Here is a 23938-nt window from a genome sequence, read left to right as displayed (position 1 = left end):
GCTGCAGTGACTTGCAAGAAAGCACAAAGGTTGAGATAATACAACAAAAAATGGGCAGGTATAATTTAGCCTGAAGCAAGCACATGAAATTTACACTTGCTCAATCACTCTTGACATCTCATTTGAAGTGAATATATATAATTTTGAAACCAAAGATCAGGATTTTCTTATACGATCAAGCTGTTGCTTTATTTTAGAGTTTAGTGAAGTACAACAAAATAGCCCTAACATTTTACCACTTTATATTTTACACAAAGAAACGTCTTTAGAATCGCAACAACAGCAGTAATTTCAGTGACACAACTGGAGCTGATGAGAAAATAGTGTTAAATGAGCAAAATAAAATCATATATATTGTGACTTTTTTTCCTCTAAAAATGCACTTGCGGTAGTAATGCTCACACACACCTTCACGATATTCTAGTCTGCCTCGCAAAATCTCATTTCCAGCTCTTAATGAGCAACAAATCATCTAGTATCCCTTTTCAGCATTACTGTACATACAGGTTTTTTCCTTTCAAATATGGCTACAGGAAGAAGCTTCAGACAGTGCAGCCAGACAATTAGTCCTCATGTCTGCTAATCAACACTATCTTTTAAAATCAAGTTTCATCTCCAGACATCCTGCCTCAATGTGGCTCGGCTCGATTGAATGGCCTCCATCGCCGCGCTGCCGTGCCATCCTCTTATTAGAGCAGTTTCAGGAAATTAATTCCACTCGAATTCCGGGTGGCACTTCCCGCTGTCACAGCTTCCCCGTGTCCAGAAGGTTAGTCCAATTTGCCATCATTTCAAAACAACACATCTATGTAAACAACTTTAAAATATGCACACAAAAAAAAATCCAAAGCATTTGTTTCCACAGTGCAGTGTTCTTTTCTTGCCCTTTCTGCAGTGCAAAAAAATGAAAATACAAAGAAAAAACATCACATAATAATAAATAACTTCCTCTTTTATATATTTCTGTTTTTATGTATATACATATATATATATTTATATTTATAGGTCTCTACATGAGCACACAGCTCTTGGCCCGGTCCTTCCTCATGGCCGGGGCCTCGTCCATTTGCTCAGTCCGACCCGGCAGAGGTGGCAGGGGGAGCTGCGACACTCGCTTCAGGCCTCTGCGGGAACTGCTCCGTTTTATCTGTGGCTTCAGCGGCCGCTGTACCGATGCTAAGGTGGTGACATGGAACACGTCCCGAACGCTGTTCTCTGAAACCTTGGAGGTGCACTCTATGTAGGCCACGGCCCCTATCTGTCGAGCTATCGTGCTGCCCTGGAACACAGAGAGAGGCAATTAGAAATGTAATAGCATTTTTTAAATTAAAAGCTTCAAATTGATTGATTGTAACAATGATTTTCTAATTTAGGTCTCAGACCCTAAGGGACTCCCCCACTGTCACCATGTTGGAGAGCATCTTAGGCCACCTAAACTGCCAGTACACAGCACATAGCTGGCCCATGCCCATAATTATGCAAAAGTTAAATATAATTGAAACGAGTGACTTATGTTAAAAATTCACCCTATGACACGAAGCCGTGTTTGTACCAGGTTGTAAACATCTCTGCTTTTACTGTGAAGTTGACCATTATAATATGGCAGATCGGGTGGGATTGTGTCACTTTTGGTGCCAGCCACCAAGAGGCCATGGAGGGAACTGCAGCTCCTCATAACCATCATGTTATCCATGTTTATGTCTGCTATGTTAGCAAGGGAGCCAGGTAGCTGTAGATTGTCAGTATATATAGAGATTAATGGCACAATGTTGTTGGCCTGCGCCCATTATTATCTAGCTCATTGTCTCCTTCCAGTGTTTTTCAGTTATTTGCTTCTTTGGTAACAGACATCATGACTATGACACAACAATCTAAGTCTGTGTTTTCTCTTGTATTCTTGGGCTTTGTGTTAGGCATCTTTCACATCAAAGTGCTGCTGAAGTTGTACCAGATGCATTCCATCTTTCATTGTACCCTGACAGGAGCCTGACTGTATCCCACGAGCAGAAAACCGAATGTCCCCCTCAAAGAGGCGGCAGTTGATCCAAACCATAGACTGAATGTCAATGATCTAAACATGTCTGGAGACAAATGAAGCTCTTCCATCTGAGGCATGAATAATGTAGATGCTGACTCCTCAGTCTGTGGTAAAAGAGAAGGATCAGAGCAGCACAGAGCCCAGTGGGCCCGTGTTGACATGGTCTCTGCAGCTATTTAAAAAGATGAGACTAAACTCTGAACAGCACTGAAGCTTCCTCCTGAGTAATGTTACAATATACCCAGTTAATTAAGACTGCAAATTGTTTGCTTGAGATCAAATCAGAGACAAATTTAATTTTAAAATCCCTCGGCCCTTGTCTTTGCTACAGTACAGCGCCTCGCCTCTTGTTTCATGATCATCCTTTCAATCTACACTCACAAGAGATCAACACATGCAAAAGGTTGTAACACATGAGACGGGACCGCATTTCCCATGACCTTGAAATGACATGCTCTCCAAAACAGAGAGCACTTTTCATCCCCGTGTGGCTGAGGTTTGATTTTTATCACAGCCGTGCACTGAGGTCCGTATAAGAAGCAATGAAGCCTTCATTAGGTGGAACAGCAGATTTAGATTCAGGGGTGGCTGCTGTGAGTGGGTGGTGGTGATGAGGGGAAGGGGGGAGGGGGGGGTAGAGATTGTCGTGATCAAATCTCAGGCAGATTAGTGCGGAAATGTCTGGAGTTCACCCAGTGGTCACTCTCGCCGGCAACTCCTTCAGCTCTGTTGGAATTCAATTTAAGATCAACAACAGGATAACGGCACAGGCGATTGGATTAGAGCACCCAAATGTTTATTGTGTGCAGCTTGGGCATCTGTTGTGTGACACATATTTTCTGGGTATATTAGACAAACAGACGGTAGCTGCCTCAAACCAAAAATTTATACTGAGAAGGAGGAAAAACAATAGCTTAGTGTAGGCTTGGCCATAAATGGTCCCCAGCTATTTTACATTAGCTCAATGGTTTTTCACTCTATCTTTTGTTTACGTACATGAACTGTCTGTTTTTCAGTGCAGCAGCATGCAGCTCTCAGACAGTAGCGGGGGTGTGGGGTGGGGTGGGGGGGGGGTGCTCCTTTGTTTTTAAGGGCTTTTGTGTGGTGGTGAAAAAGCCCCTCCACTTTGTGTATGTCCAACACGGGGGTGGCACAAAATGAACACAGTGAAAGCTGATTAAATTTCACAGATTTACAGAACAGTTTATCATCCCCCCCTCTCCCTCCAACTTCCCCTTGGCTTAGAGGTCATGGCAGCATACGAAAAAATGGCTCACTCATTTATCAATGTCCATTTTTATTCATCCTGCGCTTTAAAAAATCCCTAAATCTGCATGAATATTTCATTTCAGATAAAAAAAAAATGGTGTCCCTCGACATAGACTCCGCTAAATGCTTGTGCCTCTCCTGCAGCCCTTGCCAAAAGCAACCTTTACATCGCTTGTCAGCAAATTTCGGTCAAAATGCCGACCCCAGCAACATGTCCCTGAGGGATTTTACACGCTGCTCTTGTAGTGGTTGTGCGCCATTTGATTATATTGCGTGAGCTTTCTCTCACACTCCTGTGGGTTTTCAGACTGAAAGGAAAACAACATTGCCGATCCAAGACGGGGGGAACAAAAAACAATTATTGCTGGATTGCTTTTTCTAATTTCTTTTTGTCGTTGTTTTCCAATCTGTCTTTCTTCCCAAGACACCATCCCAAGTCTCTGTTTCATTATTCATCCCAACCCGTTCTTCCACATCCATCACCTTCCAGCTCTCACCTGCTCGTGTGTGACAGGGATGAGGCGCTGTTTGGAGAGTTCCCTCAGGGTGTTGACGTCCGTCCTCATGTCCAGCTTGCAGCCCACCAGCACCACCTTGGCATTCGGGCAGAATTCTTGCGTCTCTCCCTGCCACTAATAGAGAACACACATGGCATGCATGAGCTGGAGCGATGACAAAACAAAAGGTTAATGCTCAAAGCTTTTAAAAGTTTGGCCTAACTTATAGCAGCATATTTTGTATTTCATATTTTATATTCACTTGTCAAAAGAAAGGACATCACTTTTTTAATTAGAATTGACAGAGAGAATAATTAAAATACACAGTTATACAGTTATACACAGTTATTTTCACTGGGGAATAATCTAGTAATTATTTTCCCAATTAACTGTTTGGTCATTACATTGTCACAGCATAGTAAATAATCATTGTTGTCTTGCCAGCAATCCAAAAAGCAAAGATATCGAATTTACTTTCAAAGAGAAATAAATAAAAAGAAGTTGCACATCTGATTAACAGATCATTAAAATAGTAGCCAATTAGCTTTCTGTCAAACTCACAGGATTAATCTGCTAATTATTTCAGCTCCAAGCAACAGCATGACACCCCCCCCCCCATGTTCGCTATAGAAACGTATTATTTTTATGCCAGCTTGGTTCTGCACTACCTGAAGTTTACCTGCTTCAACAAATCTATTTCTGCACAGAAAAGGTTGAGCAGTCGTCCTTCTGAAATTAAATGTCACTTCTTAAACTCTAAACCAACACGGTCTCTCCTCCGTGCGACACAAATACACGACAACCCTGAAATGTTCCGCACGCCGTGTGCAGAATGTCAAGGCTTGTCCTCCACGCTGACGATGTCCTTTGACCTTTGTGGAGCCTGTCTCCACACTGCCAACAACATCCAATCAGAAGCTTTGATTGTTTAACCCTCTCTCCTCCCCCCAGCTGTCATCTTGTGACCTTGGTGACCTTCTCGTTCTTGGAGGTCAAGAGTCTAATTTGGGATGGTGATTGTGCAACAGGTTTTCCATGTGCCCCCGAATTGCAGGGATTACCAGGATGACAACTAGAGGCCAGGGGTCATGGCTGCCCCCTGCCAAGAGATGCATGGGAAAAGCTAAAGGTAGATGCTCACCCCCCTTCACCCAAATGTTGACAGCGTCCACTGAGGCTTTTGGGATATTTGTAGGGTTAAAAAAATGGTGTCGGGTTAGAGCTACCAAGTCTGTAAGGGCATTTTAGCTGCTCCCTTTAGACCGCTAAACACGTCAACAGGCCAGCCGTGGGAACTGTCTTTGTGTGCAGTTCAAAGTCGAACACACGTACACACACATGGCTTCAAGATGAGAGACTACTGAAAGGACTGTTTTACATGACACACATGCAAAGAAACCATATAAATACCACAAATATTTCACTCTGTGTGGGCACACGGTCTGCCACTGGCTGTAAAAACACATCCAAGACCACATTTTAAAAACTCCACCCGACTTGCTACACCCAACTTTGACTGCCTCAGCATTTTAAATTCCAAATGCCTACAGAAAGTTAATTTCTCTTGGGCAGGCTCTTGCAGCAGCTACTCTGGTGTTGCGGGTGTGGCGAATATGCGTATCTGATGTTCCTCTTGAACCCACCCGGCAGCGCAGCCTCTCCTCTAATTCTTCACCGTGACCTTTCATTCCATCATGAAACGAGGGTCAAGTATCCACGGACGTTTTGATGAGATAAAGGAATGGGAGGCTTTAACCTCTGTGCTGATTTGCTCTATTGTTGAGGCATGAAAAAGCTGCACGCTGACACAGAAATCTGAGTCCATACAAGATGCTGATCAAGAAAAAGTAAATGGTTTTCTGGTTGGTGCTCCAGTACCACAGCAGATATTTAATGCTGATTCAAAGTGTTGAGAGCGGGAAAGAAAGGAAAAAAAACACACTGACCTTTTTTATGACACTGTCCAGAGTTTCTGGGCGGCTGATGTCGAAACAGATTAGAACCGCATCTGAATCTGGATATGCCAGTGGCCTCACATTGTCGTAATAGGAGGAACCTGTGGACGCACAATAACATATGGCATAAGGTCATGGTGTCTTCTAAGCAATTCCTGTGTGCACTTCTTATTAACCTGATTTAACCCCATGAGAGTCTTTACCCCATCCATATGGCTTCTCCTGTCAATTAGAAACACCCTGCGCATCCCAGGAAGGTGATCTAAAGGTCATTAATACATGGATAGCACATTAAATCAGGCACTGTGACATGCATTTGGACATGCTGCAGCTTTAACGCTTATGCAAATGAGTTTTGATCTCAACAGATATGTGTGCATATTTGCCTATTTTTTTCCACCTGGGATTCCACACAGCTGTGGCCTCCCTTTATCACAGTGTTTCATGAGGGGCAAACACACACACTTGGAAGTGAATTATAGTGGTCTGAGGACCAGAGGACCAGAGCACGCAATCCATAATCGTCTTGGTACGACAGCGAATGCCAGCACAAAGGCCAAACCAAAGGTTGAACCCCTTAATTCTCTCCACTCGTCGCTCTTTTTTGCCTCTGTTGCAAGTGGCTCTTGTTTTAAAATCTTCCATTTTCTTTGTAACATATGTGATTCGTGGACCTCTACTTGCACTTGCTTTTCATTTTTGCACCTTGATCAAATTTGAAGGCTGAGTGGCGCCTCTGTACTTCCACAAGCCGTTCAGTTACACGGCTCCTGCTCTCCTACAGCTCTCATTAGGAGGCTTGTAAAAATATCTGGGCTCTCTGGGAAATGTGGCTGTGGCCGTGGGCACCCTCCCTCCCTCCTGCCTGCCTGCACACGGAGCTGCTGTGGACCTGATCTGCACACTGCCTGCATAAATTTAGTCATGAAAACTCACAGGTTCTCTGACAAATTGGCTGCTAGTGACTAGTGAATCCCTGCATATTGTAAATAAGTGATCCACATTTTGGTATATTTATCATCACCGATGTTACATTTAAGGTAGTTTAACCTGACTGCAATTGCTAGATTATATTTACATGTGGTGTAGTTGTGCTTTATACCAGACCTGACACAATGAACAGCCTGTTAAAGTGCTGCATGCCTTTGTCTGGTGGGCAAATGGAGTCTGCACAATAGCACTACAGCCTGTTTTAGCATCACTATGTTCTCTTTGTTAATGATGGAATGAGACCATGACAATAGCTGCACGCGGCCCGTAGCCCCCGTCATTCAGCTTGCCGACCTATGGTGACCTGCTCCCTCTCCACTGAGAACAATGCAACAGGCTGCGTGTCGTGGCATCACAGCCAGCACATTAAAGACGGGTGCGGTCTGTGCCTCCAAGGGAGTTGTTTACATCTCACCAAAATGCACTTTGTCGTCAACAAAAATCGGAATGTCTGCTCAGTCTTTAAACACACATTGTTTACTTTGGCTTCAGACTTTTATTCATATCACACATCATTGCCCTCTGCAGCCTGCAGATATATGCATCACTCCTTCCTTATTGTGTGGAAAAATCTTTGCTGATTTTTATGAATCATTTTTTATAATGGGTATTATGTGTAAATGTGCAATGTTTCCCTCTCCCTAGGCTTATGGCTCCCAGAGCTGCTCATTCGCTTACCAGCCACTTACAGTAGTGACCTCTCAGTTGTTCCAATCAATGTTTGCTTTAAAATGATTCATACTTGAGAAGACATGGAGACAGGATTGATCACAATCCAGCAGCAAATGATGTGTCAACATTTACATTACACTATAGCTGCAGCATCAGACAGCAGTCTGACCCTTCAGGGCCCTATAGCCAGGCTGGAGTGTCCATGTTATCATTACACTGTACTAACAGCTACTAATAAATATTGACTATACCAGCAATTGTATTCACTGATGGCCAAAAGTTAGCTTATCGACAAAACGACCAAAGTGTTTCTCCAAAGGCGTATGCCAAAATTTAAAGCTTAATTCTGGACTTTATAGGCTGCTTATAGAAGAAGACAACAATGCAGGGGATTAAGGCATATGGACAAGAAAGAGGCCAACAAATCATAAATCGCCACAGATGAGAATCCCTGGCTGCCAATTTGTGTTAGGAGCTTAATGGTACCAGGCAGGGACAGCTGGCGGAATCATCATCTGCAATGGCCAGTTTCTTTAGGCATTAATAGGAAAGCTTGGCGCATCATGTAAATAGGGAAAATGCTAAATATAAATGTTAGGATCCTGACAAAGAAAAGTAAAGAATACACAACTCAGTCTAGCAGGGAAAATGAATGCAGCACTTAGAGCCTTAGGATTCATGACAAACTCATCTTTTGTGAAGTGTCACTTTAGGGTGACTGTAGTAAACAATTGCATATTTGTACATTATACATGATGCAGATTCTGCACAAACTCTTCAGTTAGATTAAAAAGATTGTGATACAATACCCTAGTTCCAAAAGAAAAAGTAGCCTCTTCATCCTTACACATGATTAGAACTGTTCTGTTCTCCTGATAGTGTAAGACTAACACACACTCTCACACATACTCCAAAAAAATGCCCAATCACACGGGATGCCAAGTCCGGCAGCCAGCAAAGCTCACATTGTACGACAGCTAGCTCTGATTGGTAGCGGTCACACATGAGGTGCTGTGGCTGCTGGAGTTGGTCTTTAGTATGTATCACAGTGCAGCAGACCTGTGCTAAGGTTAGAGCTGGAGAAGAAAAGAGACAGAGCATGGTGTGGTGGAGGTGGAGGACAAAAAAGATTTAATGACTTTGACGGTAGGGTGAGGGTAAAGCGTGGGAGCTGGCGATGAGGAGAATTAAAGCAGGATCCAGATGAAGGGGTTGAGATGTCATGGCAGTTTAGACAATGGTACCTATTTGGCTTAAGATGTAATTAGACACAGAGATGAGGCTGTTGGGATCAATTTGTCAATCTTAAAGATCACAATGATTGGCAAGTCACGGTCAGCGTCAGCCCTTGTCACAGCACGATTCAGAGCACTTTGGCTTTGAGTGACAGGGACGCTGCCTCAGCATTTTCTCAAAGTTAGACAAAATGTCCTCTGAGAGAGAAGAGAAAAGCGCTGTGTTTGAATCAAGCGAGCATGCACAAATAAAAGCCGATCGCTGTAGCAATCTAGAACATAAGGAGGAAGAGGAGACAAAAGGGAACGAGGTGAAAGCAAAACAAAACCAAAGAGGATGTAGCTGTAGCACGGTGGTGGGAGGGTGGGTGTTTGGGCAGGTAATGAAAGCACAGGACAGATCAAATAAAGAGGTATGAGAGCTCTGGGTTGGCTATTGGTAGAGCTGGCCTGTGCCCATTCACTGTGAGGTGGAACAAAAGGTCAATTGAATTTTAGACAGCGGCAGGGTGAGATGGATGGGGCAGGAGGGTGAGGGAGGGGAGCGCAGCCTGGCAGAAACCACTAAACGCCATCGCTCCTGGCAAAGAGCGGGACCCGGCCACGCCGTGCCAAGGACGGGCATAAAACACGGCTCACAAAAACATCCTTGAGCATTAGCATTAGCCTGATTTAGCGCTTGCCATCCCTTACAGAGGAAAGTGGATTTTTGTCTTTATTTCCACAGGGCTAATTAGTGCTAAGCCACACTGCAGCACCACGCAGCTGAGCAGAGGTGACAGAGGTGGGAGGAAAAAGTTCCTCGCCAGCCATCAGTTGAGCTTCATCAAAGGCCAGAAATATCCCAGAGGATGTTGAGGCGGACAGGAACTTAGTGGAGCACTAATGTACAGTAATAAGGCTTGAAGGTGTTGTGGTATGACTTCATTTGTGCATCCCGTCCCCTGACACATCAACTCCTCCATGGGGACAACCTGTCTGAAGCATGACAGCTCTCAATCTGCTCTTTTAATTAGAGAACAGACAGAAACTACACAAACAGTGCAGTGTGATGGAGAGGATTCTTCAGGAATCTTGTGAAACTGAGTGTCTTCCAGCCTCCCAGTATTCACTGCATTAATCCTTACCATCACAGCAGGAATGTTCTTCTTCTCTCTCTGTTTGTTGCATACTCATTGCAGGCATAGTTAAAAAAGCAAACCATTATGAGTGAGGGGAGAAGAATAGTCTGCGCCTCGAGGCTCTCTGATGTGTTCATGCACATATGGCAGGGAGTCAACAGCAACTAACAGCCTCATTAGGCCATAGACTCTCTGAAAAACACCCGTGCACACAAAAGCACAGTAACAAACACCCTCTCAAATGTCACCAAATCACCAAATTAGCAAAAACGGTTAGCGTCTGTGTCTTTTTCTTTTCTTCTGCAGCTGTTTTCCTCTTAAATGCACCTTCATAGTAAAGGCAAAACATTTCAAGTTGGGGTGGCAGAGTATCGTAGCAACCTGGAGGGATGCAAATGGCTTCATTGTGAAGCCCTGAAAAGAAGCAAGGAGGAAGAGAGCAGGCGAGTGCGAGGGTTGTGGAGGCACTTTGGCGCATTGATGATTAGAGGTGACTAAAAGGAGGCGAAGAGGGTTAGTGCTCCATCCTTTAAGAGGGGGAGCAGACTTTACGTCGGGTTTCTGCGCTGTGTTAACACAAGATGCTGTAAAAAAAAACAGAGAGGTGGTGGACATGCTTTATTGCATCAGACAACACTTCACGTTCAGACACTCGTATAGTCCAAAACAAGAGCAACTCGCACTCCAGATGACCTGATAGATTAGCATAAAGGGAGAGTTGTACGTAAAGTGCTATACTATAGCATCAGCTGGCCCACGCAGCAGGTTTAAAAGGTTTAGCTTCAAACCATGTTTATCTAATAATTTCTGCAGGCAGTCATTTGTTCCCATTCATTTTCTTATGATGTGATGGCAAATGTTAGCATCACTCCCTTTTTTCCTATTCCTCCAGAGTCAGAGTCGGGGACACAGAGGCGTGCATTTTCCTATAGTTGTTCTTTATGAGATAAGCTGTGGGTATTTCTTCCTTTGGGCAGCACATCATGTCTATCATGCCTTTAAATCTAAATTAGACCTGACACATATACGCAATTAAAACACTCAGATTGTCTTTAATGACATAAGATCTTGGCCTGATATTGTGCAATATGTCAAAGCTTTATATAAGGAGCTGAAGGCAATGAATCTGTAAGTGAGAAATAAACTCCATTCAGTGAAACGGGCCATTAATAAGACTGCAATGAAGCAACCGCAGCTGGCCTCAGCTTTATGCTGTAGTGGTGTGTATACCACACACACTCATATGTACATGTACACACAGATAGAGCTGTTGATCTGTAATAGAGATGGCAGTGTTAAGTTTTCAAAAGCATTAGCACAGAGCCGGGACAGTGGAGGTGACACTGGGTTAAATGGCCATTAACCTTCCATGTCTGCAGCCTTAAAACGGGAGATATTGATCAAAGCCCCCCTGCACGTTCCCTCTGGAGGAAGTGCTGCCTTTCAAAGGCTTCGATCACCTTCAGCGGCTCAGCTGCTGAGGAGTTAACGCCCACGTATGTCGACTTAGCACTGGTTGAAAAGCAGGGCAGGGGCCGCGGCACAGGCAGGGGGCATTACAGCCTGTCTCTCGGTCGCCCCGGGGATATAATGATGGAGTCTGCTTTCAGTTTCTCCTCTCAGCCTCATCTCACACGCAGACACGCACACTCACATTCCGCCAGAGTAAGAGCAATGCATTTCATCTCCTGTCGTTTGATGTCTGTCTAACACTCTGCTTCATTCTGTGCTTTTTAAAAATCACTCTGCCTCTTTGTCCCTCACTTCTGCTGTTGATCTGTGTGTTCCCTGTCTAGCCGCCGTGTCTGTACTTTGGTTTTTTTCCCCTGTGAACTGTGTGAGAAAAGTCTTCAGACTCATGTGGCAGTCTACATTGTGACAGTCTTGCTTCTTTGGGGATATTGTTGCGTGTGGATGCCATGACACAAACACTAGCCAGCCATTGTTTGTGTGAAGAAGTCAGGTAGCTGTGAACAGCTGATGGCTCTACACAGGGAGCATATACACAAACGGCAGACTGCTTGGACAAGATCAACAAAGAAAACATACAAGAGTTACATTATTAGTGTTTTTGTACAACTTCTTTCACTGCTGAGACCAATCAGCGTTGGTCCCCGTCTGTCTTGTTTTGTTTTTGTCTGGCTGCTCAACTTGAACATGTAGAAAGACGAGCGTCTCAGAGGAGGGCTGGGTCAGTTTTAGATGAGCCCTTCCTTGAAGAGGACATCAAGATAAATTAAACATCAGTACAGTTGGTGATGACCAAAGCATTACACTGGCTTTGGCACTGCTGCAGTGTCTGTCCAAAAATACTGTACATGAAAGTAGAAAGACTGAAACATCTTTTCAATAACTGGGAGGGTTTAAGGTCATGCACTAGCATTGCATTAGCATTGAATCAAAGATACAACCCATTTATTAATCAGTGCCCTAACGAGTTCATCCTACAAGGAAGTATGTTAGATTGGAGCTAAATGTATCTGTGTAATTTCTGTCTCCTTTATATTTTCCATTATAATTTTACAGTTTAAAAGTGTGTTCAGCTAAAATCATAGTAGTAGTGGGTTGCGGAGCCTGCAGCTTCCTAACGCTTCCTAACACCGTTTCCAGTTGTTTGAAGTCACCTGCCAACATTGCCACTCATTCCCCAATTCTTTAAGAAGTTGTGATTGCTCTGTCACAATGAATCCTGCTCTGAAAAGCCCTGCTCAAGATCACCTCACACACACAGTATTCAAATTCCTCTCATCACATTCGTTTTCACCCCTGAGGAGGACGAGATCCTTTATTACCCCTTCATCTTTCAGTCTCATGCACTCCTTTCAAAACTTGTACCCCACTTGAAGATTTCCATTAAAACTTGTAATAACACTGACTGCTGCTTGTCAGTCCTCGGCTGTCTGTCTGGAAATGAAAGGAGGGCTGAGAGTATTTGGTTCGGTTCTCAGCTACTCAGACATTTGAAAGGGAAAGTTGTGAGTGGAAAAGGACATCCTCTGCTCCATCGGCTCCACTTCCTCCGGTGCATATCCATCCAAACACAACCCTATCATGGTGCTATCTATACCCCAACCCACTCTGCGACCCCCAAGGGAGGTCACCAGGGACACATGGCAAGTACACTTTCACTTCTACAAAAGCAGCAGCAGTGAGAAAGAGAGCGCCCTGGATCTTGTTTATAAATAAAGTCATCCATAAATGATGGGATCTGTCGAGTGTGTGGAAGCGAGGTGCAGGTGGGGGGGTGACGGATAGAGGTGAAATACGGCCTCTCTTCCTGTATCCCCTTACGCTCGGATGGGTTGCAGACGGATGCTGAGAAGGGTTTTTTTTGTGTGTGCTCCTGTGGAGGTGGGTGGCCAGAGGGACTGAGCAGTAGCTTTGGGAGCAGCAGAGCCAGTCAGTGTGTCTGTTTGAAGTGAGCTGATCAAAGCTGGCGCTGCATCGGGTAGTGTTGCACTCGGCAGAGGGAGTGGACTGGGAGAAAACACACAGTGCCACAGCTCCCCGGGTGGGTTTCCTATCTGCCTGGATGACTGAGGCATTCACTGTTGCTGCTGCTGCTGCTGTAGCTGCTGAACAGGAACAAATGCCTGGTTTAGTGTCAGGGTGGATTACTTTGTGTCTCTTGTTAAATTGCGTGAACAGTGCTGGGGGGTGGTGTTACTGTAATCCAATTACTGCTCCAAGTATCACAGTAGTTTGTTTTTTTAGTTTAGTGATTACATTCCTGAAAAGTGTGTTTTATGGCAATAATGGTAGCATTTCATTGGAAATCTGTTCCGACACACTAAATTAGGACCTGCATGAGTATCTCAAATATAATGAATGCTCACAGCAACAAATCACGTTGAAATAGAACCGTAATTTGTTGTGTATTTGTTTGGGAAAATGATGAAGTTGCTGTATTCGAGCGCATTTAAGCAGCAGCCTCTCCATTGCTTGATGAAAAAGTAGAGAGAGCTGGATGTTTTGACAAGCAATTATAAGAATAAGAGGAGAAATACACAACCATCAAGATAGTGGCTGTTAATCTTTCTAAAGGAACAAAGCCTAATGTGGTCACACAGATGTGCCCTTCCTTCTGTATCAATGACTTCCTTTGCATTGCACCATAGATAGATAGTGTTACTGTGGGTCAATGACAACAGGCTGCATAATTGAAGCACACTTCCTCCTTTCTTAGTGCATTAGACAAAGCGGTGCATTAAATCCTCAATGACTGTTTTATATTGCTACATATATGTAGCTAAGCGTATAACAAGAGGCTGCAGAAAAATGTGACACAGGTGGCGTTTGTGTACGTGTTTTCCCAAAAGACCAGAGTGGGTCAGGTCCCAAGGGTGCCACCGACAACTCTTACTCACAACACAAAGCCTCGGAGGGTGGGGTGGTGGCATGGGGGTGGGAAAAGCACAGATGCACACTTCTCCTTCTGTGTACTCCTTCTGTTCCCCCTTTTTTTTCAATCTAGTGCTCTTCTGACATGTTCTTAGGGCAGCTTGCTACCCGTATTCTTGGGTGGGGGAAGCAGATGTGCTTTCCTTCCTCATTGTGCCCCAGCTCCCACCCCGGCACCCTCTCTCAACAGCCCAACATTACGCCTCCGGTCAGCTGAGAAACAATAGTAGAGGTCACAGGCTCAGAGCTGTAGGAATTCCCATACATTCTCCCATACACGTACATGCATGTACTCACACACATCCATCACAACTGTTGTTTGTATTTGTCTTTTGCTTTTAACCATGGGAGATTTGAGAGCTTAATCTGTTATGATTAATGATTTTATAGTAAACATACAAATGAGCAAGATTTACATCATTGTCCACTTTTGTTGTTGAGCAGAAATGCTGCTCAGCACCGACCAGTTAGCAACTGGCTAACTATGAGCTAAAGAAACAGATGTTTCCTATGGATGTTGCAGAGGCCTAGAAAAGTGATCTCAAGAGATCAAATTTTAGACTTTAAAGCACATTTCAGCCTGGTAAGACAGCTAGCGGTACACCCACCTGTCACTCAGGCAGGCTGCCCCTCCACGTCTGCATTGATTTCATTTTGCTGCTTGTATCAGATTGAGGGTAACCATGGAGAAGCAGTTAGATCTACATTCAGAGATCACAGTTATGTCAAAAACTATAATGTATTCCTAGCCTACTTTTTATGTTGGCCAACAAAACAGTACAAATATTAATTGTATCCGTTTATTCCCTGTCATTGTAATGACTCTCTGTTTGTACTGTGAAATGACAGGGCTTGTAATCTGAGTCAGTGTGAGTGAATCAGAAGTCCTCTTTTTCCTTTTACAATGTACCCAAAGACTCCTTTTTAACTCTGTCCATTTAATGTTCAGTCCTTAATAACTTATCACTTTGATTTGTACAATAGCACATTAACTAAGTAAAAGCTCAAACAAGAGCTATCAGCAGCGTGCAGCGCTGTTCTGCCATAGACATGCTATTTAAGCAGATTATACACTTTTGCCTGGTGCTTAGCATTAAGCTGACAGTGTAAGGAGGCTAAAATGTGGTGAAGGATTGTGTGGCTGTATCCACGGACAACATTTACAGGCTCCTCTGACTTAAATAAGAGGTCAGAGGGATGGGGGAGCCACAGTCTATGCTCTGGGGCCTCTCAGGAGTGCTTGTTTTATTGTTTATGGGCCGGTGGACATGTGGGATAAGCGTCTAAAAAAAAGTGGATGTGTATAGGTGTCTGCGTGCAAGTGCGTGTGCTTGACTGTGTCACTGAGGAGAGCAGATAGTCTGTGTCGTAATTACAGCCTCTGTGTTCTGTCAGTGTGTCTGGCTGGCTTTCATGCAGCACTTCTGCCCACCCCCCCTGCTTAACACGGCCCCTGACTGCTACTGACCTCCACACAGCGCCGCTGCATCAGCTGCCTTGACTAATGGGCTATCAGGGATGGAGAACAAGGGAATAGGAAGAGGGGAGGGTAAATAGCACAGAGAAAAAGATACCTGACAATCCACCTTCAAATGAGTCACATTTAACCCCTCGTGTTCTCTTTTTTTCTTTGGAAACACCATTATTATTCATGATATTTTACAGTGCTTCTTGCCACCAAGGAAAAAACCCAAAACATTTAGCCTGTTAGCCAGAACTGTCAGCTGTCTTCCAGCATTTCCATAATGCAACACTCAAACAGTCATGAGATCATTTTTCAGGAAAGGGCGAGGGATCATTTGCAAATAGGAAACATAGATTCCTCTTTGAAATGTCAAAAGGTACTCATGAATCTTTATTTCTGAAGGTACCATTTCATCATTTGCAGGTTGATTTCTCTGCACCCGCTTTAATCCCAGAGATTATACGGTGCAGCCTGCCAGAAAGTCTGCGGGCTCGCCTCAGACCTGATGCTACAGGGATGACAGGAAGGGGGCCGGAAGATATTACTCTGGTATTCTACTATCAATAAGTCCACAGGGACAGAATGGTAGCCCCCTTCCGTCCAAAAATACGCTCACAAGCATTCCAGTATCTGTCTATGTAGACTGGAGTCCTGGTACACAGACCTACATTTATTGCTAAACTTGTTAAACTAAGTACACTATGCTGTAGCCAGTGTGCAGCTGCTCTTATGTTCACACTTCAGCTAACAAATAGGGAACAGAAACTTTCATTAAATTTGTATAAAGGGTTCAGAATGATACACCTTACATGGTTTTTCATGCTTCAGCAGCCACAGCAAATGATTTACCCACATAACCAGTCAATACTGAATATCATTGGTGGGCGACGGGATGGGACACAGCAACTAAGAGTCCCCAAGATGGTTCATGGCTAATTAGCGTGTGTTTAATCACCATAAACTGTGTTCACATGCTTTATTTCTTTATATATATGCATATACACATTTACATTTCATTAGTTAGAGGCAGTAATGTTGCAGTTAGTAGCCAGTGTGGCAGCTAAGGTAAGCAAAAAGTCAATAGAGGGGTGTGATTGGGCAGAACAGCGACAATGTGGTTTTACCTCTCAACCTCTATTTCACATACTCTGGTTCTAAGATGGCGATGGCATCTTTTTCCAAGATGGCTGTGTCCTTAAGCAAGGTATTCAAGCCTATGTTTTGTACAATGTTGGAAGGCAGAACCGCGTCATCCTGCTTCAACACTTCCTGGTTGTATTTTATTATACAAATGCATCCTTTTGAAACTTGAAATACGGCATATCTGCAGCGTTAACTAAGGTGTGTTCTGAAATCGTCCATGGCAAAATAGTTTGATTTTAATCTGTAATATTTTGGGTGAACTAGGGAGGATAGGGAAACTTCCTTCATTTAATGTGTTTAATTGGAGACAAACAGCTGTGTTAACCTACAGTATTTCACCAAGCTTGCACTATCCTCTGTTTACTCATTACCAGAAACTGTCATGCAGTGACTGTTCCCCGGTGTAGGGGAGTGCCTTCCAGCCTCCTATGCATCATCAAAACAGGTTTGGATTAGGCAGTTATTGCCCTGGGCTGGTTAGGCAAAGAGAAAGAACAACTTTCAGCTTAGAGCATGCTTGTGAACACTAGTTGAAAGGATGTTGTCATCCATCCTTCTCATCAGGATGTTGAAAACAATCAACATAAAGTTATATTTACAAGAGTGGATCTCCTGTGAGTTCAACCACTTGAAGTGCAGCTATAATTTGACCTTATTCAGAGAAAAAGGGAGGATCTTCAATCATTCAGTGTTACAGTACTGATTCAACAACACCAAACACAGCAAGCTGAGAGCAGAAACAGTTATCTCCTGTGATCAGGATACTCGGATCATATCGCTTTCAGCTCCAGCAAACTGCGGGCAGAGGGGTGGAGGAGGAGGGTCTGTTGATTTTCTTTCTGGCCTGCGCTGTTGCTGTAGTTCACTCACTGTCCATTAAAGATTAATCAAGTGGAAAGTGTTGAGGAACAAAAAAGCCCGCTGAACTAGTGTGTGTTTTTATAGGCCGCTGGACGCCCTGCCGCTCTACTGCGCAGAGAATGTGAAGTTTAAAGAGCATAAAGGCACCAGGAATGTTGGAAAGTCAAGTATGAGGGGAGGGGAGACGGCCAGACTGCGACTCTGGAGAGCGGCGTTACGCGCTTGTAGCGTCTTGTTAAAAATGATCACACCTCTCACTGTAAAAAATACGAGGACGCTCTCAAAATAACAACAAATACTAGGGAAGAATTATGTTGATTTTTTTTGCTGATATGTGATATGCTAATATTTTTCAAGTTCTTTGAGTTGGCTACTGATATATTCACATAGTTTCCTACTTTATTAGAAAGAACATCCAGCATTTCCTATAAAGGAATTACCACATTAAGAATTTGTAGTGTTGAAGACATGCCAGCTGGCTCTTCCTCATATGACCAATACTGAGCTATCACTGCACATATCTCTCCCCCAACTAATAATGCCACACACTGAATATTAGACAATGTCAACATCTCTGCTGGAACAGTATCGCTCTTGCAGACTGATTTCACTTCAGGGCCTGTAGCTGCTGATAACAATGTCTTGCCGATAACATCCCTAACAAAACCCACTTTAACTGACTCAGCAGAGACAAGAGGTTCTTTAGAACTCGTCATAGGAGTGACAGACACAAAGTTGGAATGACAAGTGAGGATACTGCACCCCAATGTGAGCGATTAGTGTCAAAGATGGCAGCCAAAAAAGCAAGATGATGCCTGTAGATTCTGACTTGAAAGCACACTGAGGCATGACTAAACAGAAAGCAAGATTTCCATGCGAGTGCTAACTCCTATTTCAGAGACCCTTATCTCAGTCTAGAGCAATAATCTGTGACATTTTCAGACTAAAATGTTTCCATCACTGTCAGCTGTAGCCAGTTCAAGACAGCTTTTATGTTTTATTTTTTTGTGTGTGTTGTTGTGAACACCCGGTGCCAGGCAGGAGTGTTGCAGGAATAAAAAAAAATTAAAAAAAACCTCCACAGCACAGCAAGTGATGTGCTTCATGTTCCCAGCAGCAACAGCACTTTGTTTAGGGGGAAAAAGTAGACGTTAGGATTGTGGAGGTAATAGCTAACATTGCAGATCAGGGGGAAAAGGTCAACAGAAATTAAAGTGATACAAGCTACAGCACATTAGATGTCATTAGATGTCAGCAAAATAAGAAAGATTCTTGTGGACTGGTTCCTGAAAGCAGCATGACTAAACATAAAGCAAGATTTTCATGTGAGAATCAGGTCAGGCATAAGAGAGGCAGCTGAGAACAGAAAGAGAAAGAGACGTGAACGAACTGCTGTAGGAGCTTTGGGGAAACCCAGCCTGTCATGACTTGGACTTGTAAGAAACAGCATGCACACCTCTTAGTGGGGTATTAGTTTCAGGCCAAGCCTGCAGGGAATCTTTCCCAGGCACCCTTACCATATTGGGAAGAGAGTGCATTAATGCCTCAGGCTCGGTAAAAAACCCAGACTGGCTGACTACCAAAGGGTCCCGTGAGCACCGACAGTAATCGTTAATGGCCCTTAGACAAGTTATCACCCAGCCACATTGACATTTTGACCACTTGACAGCTTGACTTGTTTTAAAAGTCAATTAAGACGCGGACACACAGTGGTGAAACAGACCACACCATCTATCATTATGTGGCTGCTTACTTGTTTAACATAGATACATAAATAGACTGTGTGTTTTTTTCCTTCTCAATCACCTTCTAATTTATTTAATTCTCCAGATGGTCCTAGAGCTGAGTGTGAAGCAGAATACAAAGCACAGCTGAAAGTTGCCCTCCAAGTGCCAGAAGTCATAAGACCTCCCTGTTTCTTTTTAGTGTCTCTTAAAATACCCATTTGTTTAGGAAGTGTAGCCAAAACACACACATGCACAAACATACAGATTTATACCCTGTAATGACCTCAATTAGATCAACGGCTCATCCCTGTTGTCTTCCATCCTGCAAGGACTAGACCCCGTGGAAGAACCAGAATTAATGAGACCAAACAAATCGATATTTGACTTCCATGCAGCAACAATGGAGCATTTTTTAAATGGAAATGCACAATTTAGCCTATGCTGGAGAAATGTGAACCAAGTTGTTTAAATAGCCTGGCCTCCACTGCCGATCAATAATGTTTTGTGAACATTGCAAGAACCGCAGCAGGCAGACTTCACCAGCAATTAAAAGGGAGACAATACTCCCATGTGGAAGCAAGAAAACAGCGGTGTGTACGAGGTGAAAAGGGCTGTGGCTTGAAGAGCAAGTGGGAGATTGACTGATACAAATGTCAGGTCACAATAATAAAAACAAAAAGTGTGGGTTTTTGTCGTACAACTGGGGCAAACAAATAGGAGATACAGGAAGAGCGGGTAGCATCACTCCTCATATAAGTAGGGAGTCTCCTGTTCCCTCAAAGGTCAGCGCTGTCATGACTGCTTAGGGGCAACACAAAGCGAACCCGATGTTTAACACACTTTCATGTAGATTGTGCATGAAATCATCTGATGACATGATCCTATAGACAGAATTCAAAGGCTTGATACCTTTAATGTCTTCAGACAACATGAGACTAACAACAACAAAGTGGTATTGGACTAGCTGATTAGCATTTTTGCAATAACCCTTTTGAACTAATGATCCAGCAAATTTTGCTCTTGAGTCTCAAAAAACTTTTAATACTAGCGGGTTCACATGTAATTGCAGTTGGGGGAAATTTTTTTCTGATCTTTTTGGCTTGTGTTTGCACTTATCTCCTTGTTTACATTTCTTTTTACAGCGGCGGATATGGCCTAATCAGTTCTAACTTTGCTTATAAGACTTGTTTTCCCATAATGTAGCATCGCTCTTTGACTTCTCTCTCAGAAAGACTCCTGCTGCATAATCCCGACACGCCAGCCCGCCAGCCAGCAGGCTGATTGGACAACATGGCTTTAGGGTTAGGGTGATGTCAGCGTCTGTTAGCTTGGCATGCTCTTGATAGCTTCACAATGCTTGTGTCTGGTATTTATTTGAGCATGGAGGGGAAAAACCATGAATTAAAACATACCTTTAAACACAGCCTGAACCCCACCTGAACTGGTTGTGATGCTGATAGTGTGTATGAAAGAAAAATAGTAGGGGAGCTGAAGGAGGTTTTGGGTGAAGCAATAAAAACGGATTGTAGAAGAGGAATGATAGGAGACGTGCTATTTTCTTCAGATGAAAGCCTTTTTTCATCTAAGTGTGAGCCAATTATTTTTCTTGTTGAGAGAAATATGAACATCTGTGTTTGCTGTGAATCAGTGAATAATGGCACGCCACACAAGGACCTCTGAGCGCGCACACAGACAAACACACACACACATTTGCTTTGAGGGTTGGGTGACGTCATGTTTGCTGTGGTGTGGGCAGCTCCAGGCTTAAGATTAAAGTCTAAAACTGCCAAAGGTGGTTTAGGGTTTTTAAAGATGGACAGAAGCGCAGCATTCCCACTGCATCATTAGGCTCTTACAGAGATAAGCAACTCTTCTAAGTTGCGGCCTCTGGCCCCAGAGGACCCTGACCCCCTGACTGACAGGCTCAGGCAGATTTACTCCCCGGGTCGACGTAAGGTCCAAGAAAAAACAACATTCTTTCTCCAAGTGACTGTGCATATGAAAATACTCCCATCATCTTTCCCGGAAGATACTTTTAGCTTTTGGGAATGTTTACGGGAAAAGATTCCCTCTGGGAGGCTCCCATATTCTATGCCTCAATCTGACCAGCCATGTCGCCGGTCAGATGGCTGGCAGCATGACATGCGGAATCCCATAGCAGTAAATCCAACCAGACTGACAAGACCGGGTTGGAGCCTGGCTTTACACGCAAGGGGGGCTCACTGATGCCACTCTCTGCCTGATTTCCACAGCAGCGACTTAGCACAGTCCTCCAGAGAAGGTCTGATGGCACAACAATCCTGACACGGTTTCCTTACTGTGAAACAACAATGTTTTTACGCTGACGTCACCAGCAGTTCTTATTCAGAAACCTGTTTAACCTTTTCAATGCCTTACTCATAGCGGGAAAGCCCCTTTGTGTGACATTTATAGAGTTGCAACTCGTGATGAACGAAACCACATAATAAAAGCTGACATTAAAAAAATTTGGCAACTCAATCAGAACAGCAGACAGCAGGTCAAACATGTGACCTGACATCCATCTTAATCTGAAGAAAACACTTATAGTTAAAGCAGTCCCTGGTCCCTCAGGCCCATTCTGTGTGAATTATCCATGCCCTCCCCCTCTTTCTCCACCCCACAGTTGTCTGACCCCAGGCCGGAGCATGGGAAGGGCCATCCACACACACATACACACACACATATATACAGTGGACTACACTGGAAGGAATGCAAACCAGCTAGAGACAAGACTGGCACTGACGTTTTCAGCAAAGACAACAAAAAATAGCTGAGCTAAAAACAAAGAGCTGGCTAGGTCAGAGCAATTTATCAGTGAGGTGGCTACAAAAAAGTTAGAGAGGGGAGTCGGAGGCAGTCCTCCCACCATGGTCACAGCCAGGGACAGGCACCGAGCAGATTGATATGATGTGTCAAACATCTAGTGGCATTGTCTTACCTGATGTGTCCCACATGTTCAGCTCAATCCTGTGCTTGTCTATCTCAAAACTGGCTGTGTAGTTTTCAAACACTGTGGGCACATAGTTCTGGAAAAAAGGAGATTTATATTAGTCATCCAATTAATGATGTACACAGCCACAGTGAGCAGACCAGAGGGGAGATCACACCAGAAAAGATGAGGCTTACAAATTACAATGATGGCATACACAGTTCAGAGCTTAAGTACATTTCTTTGGTGATACCATAAAAGGCCAATTTAGTCATTGTCTCTCTCTCTCTCTCTCTCTCTCTCTCTTGTTTTTAATCTTACAGACAGGTGCACGCCGCCACCGGAACTGGAGTTCTATAGTGTTCTATTTCCATTCAAGTGCTTCTTCCTTCTTCACAGAAGAAAAAAAAGCTCAAGTTAAGACTTTTACCTCTGGAAAGCAGTCCTTGGCAAAAACATGCAGGAGCGCCGTTTTCCCACATTGCGTGTCTCCGACCACCACAATCTTACAACGGCTGACTAGACTGTCCATGGTTTGTCCGTCAGACATGTATTCTTGACACGGGGATGGGTTGCATCCAGCATCCGATAAGAGACGCGGCGGAATTTGGAAAGAAAAAGGAGTAAAAACATGCGCCGAGCCGGTGCGCTCTATCCAGATTCTCCTGTCCCGACGCGCAGCGCAGCCCCTGGTCCCGCGGACAGACTCTCTCTCTCTCTCTTTCTCTCTCTCTCTCTCTCTCTCTGTCTGACTGGTCGACTACCAAAAACCACAAGCGCGCAGCTTTCGCTGGAAACTCCGGTTTGATGACTGGCCACGCCTTCCTAATATCCACGTAGAGTCACATCACCTTAATGTAATAGGCTGCTCTAATAGGGAATGAAAGGTCAATGGGAGCAATGCTTTGGCTTGACCTTATCCTGTAATCTTTTTTATGATATTTCCAGGATATTAAGTGACTCGTGAAGTTATTATTCTGCAGTTTGAGGGACAGTATTTGAGAATAGAAAGTACATATTTTAATCTTTACAAATTATATTACAAGCCTATTGGAGCTTCTAGAGCGTGATGAAATGAGAATATCTGGTCACGTTTTCTATTTCTACCCAGTCTTATTAAGTCTATAATAATGCAGCTCCCATTTTCAAAGAGAATTTTCAATCAGTCGTGGATCTTTTATATTTCTATTTTCATGATTAACTTGGTGTTAAATTGGTTCATGCAGTCTTTCACTTGTTGGGCTGTTTGGTGCATCTGGAATGGTTGTTTTTATTTGTGGAAATCAAAAGGTCAAGTTTTACACTTCTCGGTGGGCAGACAAGTTTAAGTATTTTTGAATCTTTTTAATCATTTTAAGAGCGATTTAGTCTAATATTAATAATCACATGCTGCTTGAATGAGCCACTCTCTCCCTCCCTGCTGGCACAGCAGCAGATATGCTCAGCACATTACACCTCCTGAGTTAATGCCAGCGTGACCTTTTAATGGAGATACAATAAATGCAGCATAGCCAGATAAAATAGTCCATCAAATTAAACAGTAAGAGATGACTGCAGGCTTTATGGGTCTCATTTAGTTGTTGATATTTGATATTCTTCGGAGGTGCTCAACAG

General features: G+C 43.7%; 1 protein-coding gene across 1 annotated transcript; it reads right to left on the bottom strand.

Moving 5' to 3' along the window:
- Positions 1 to 230: 230 nt before the first annotated feature.
- Positions 231 to 23073, bottom strand: rnd2 (Rho family GTPase 2). Its single transcript, XM_028412733.1, has 5 exons — positions 22755 to 23073; positions 22334 to 22421; positions 5751 to 5860; positions 3805 to 3939; positions 231 to 1279 (listed from the first exon to the last, which is right to left on the bottom strand). Exons 1-5 carry the CDS (start codon positions 22872 to 22874, stop codon positions 1010 to 1012), a joined length of 723 nt encoding a protein of 240 aa, XP_028268534.1. The 5' UTR covers positions 22875 to 23073; the 3' UTR covers positions 231 to 1009.
- Positions 23074 to 23938: the final 865 nt, after the last annotated feature.

The sequence above is a fragment of the Parambassis ranga genome, chromosome 8 (assembly GCF_900634625.1).
Source record: "Parambassis ranga chromosome 8, fParRan2.1, whole genome shotgun sequence".
NCBI lineage: Eukaryota > Metazoa > Chordata > Actinopteri > Ambassidae > Parambassis > Parambassis ranga.
This window is presented reverse-complemented; position numbering and strand designations above follow the sequence as displayed.

Excerpts from the sequence above, each read along its gene's own strand:
- rnd2 (XM_028412733.1), bottom strand. The coding sequence starts at position 22,874 with ATGTCTGACGGACAAACCATGGACAGTCTAGTCAGCCGTTGTAAGATT. Across the intron at positions 5,861-22,333 it reads GAACATGTGGGACACATCAG|GTTCCTCCTATTACGACAAT; the intron begins GTAAGACAATGC and ends GTGCGTCCACAG. Across the intron at positions 1,280-3,804 it reads TCCCTGTCACACACGAGCAG|GGCAGCACGATAGCTCGACA; the intron begins GTGAGAGCTGGA and ends TCTGTGTTCCAG.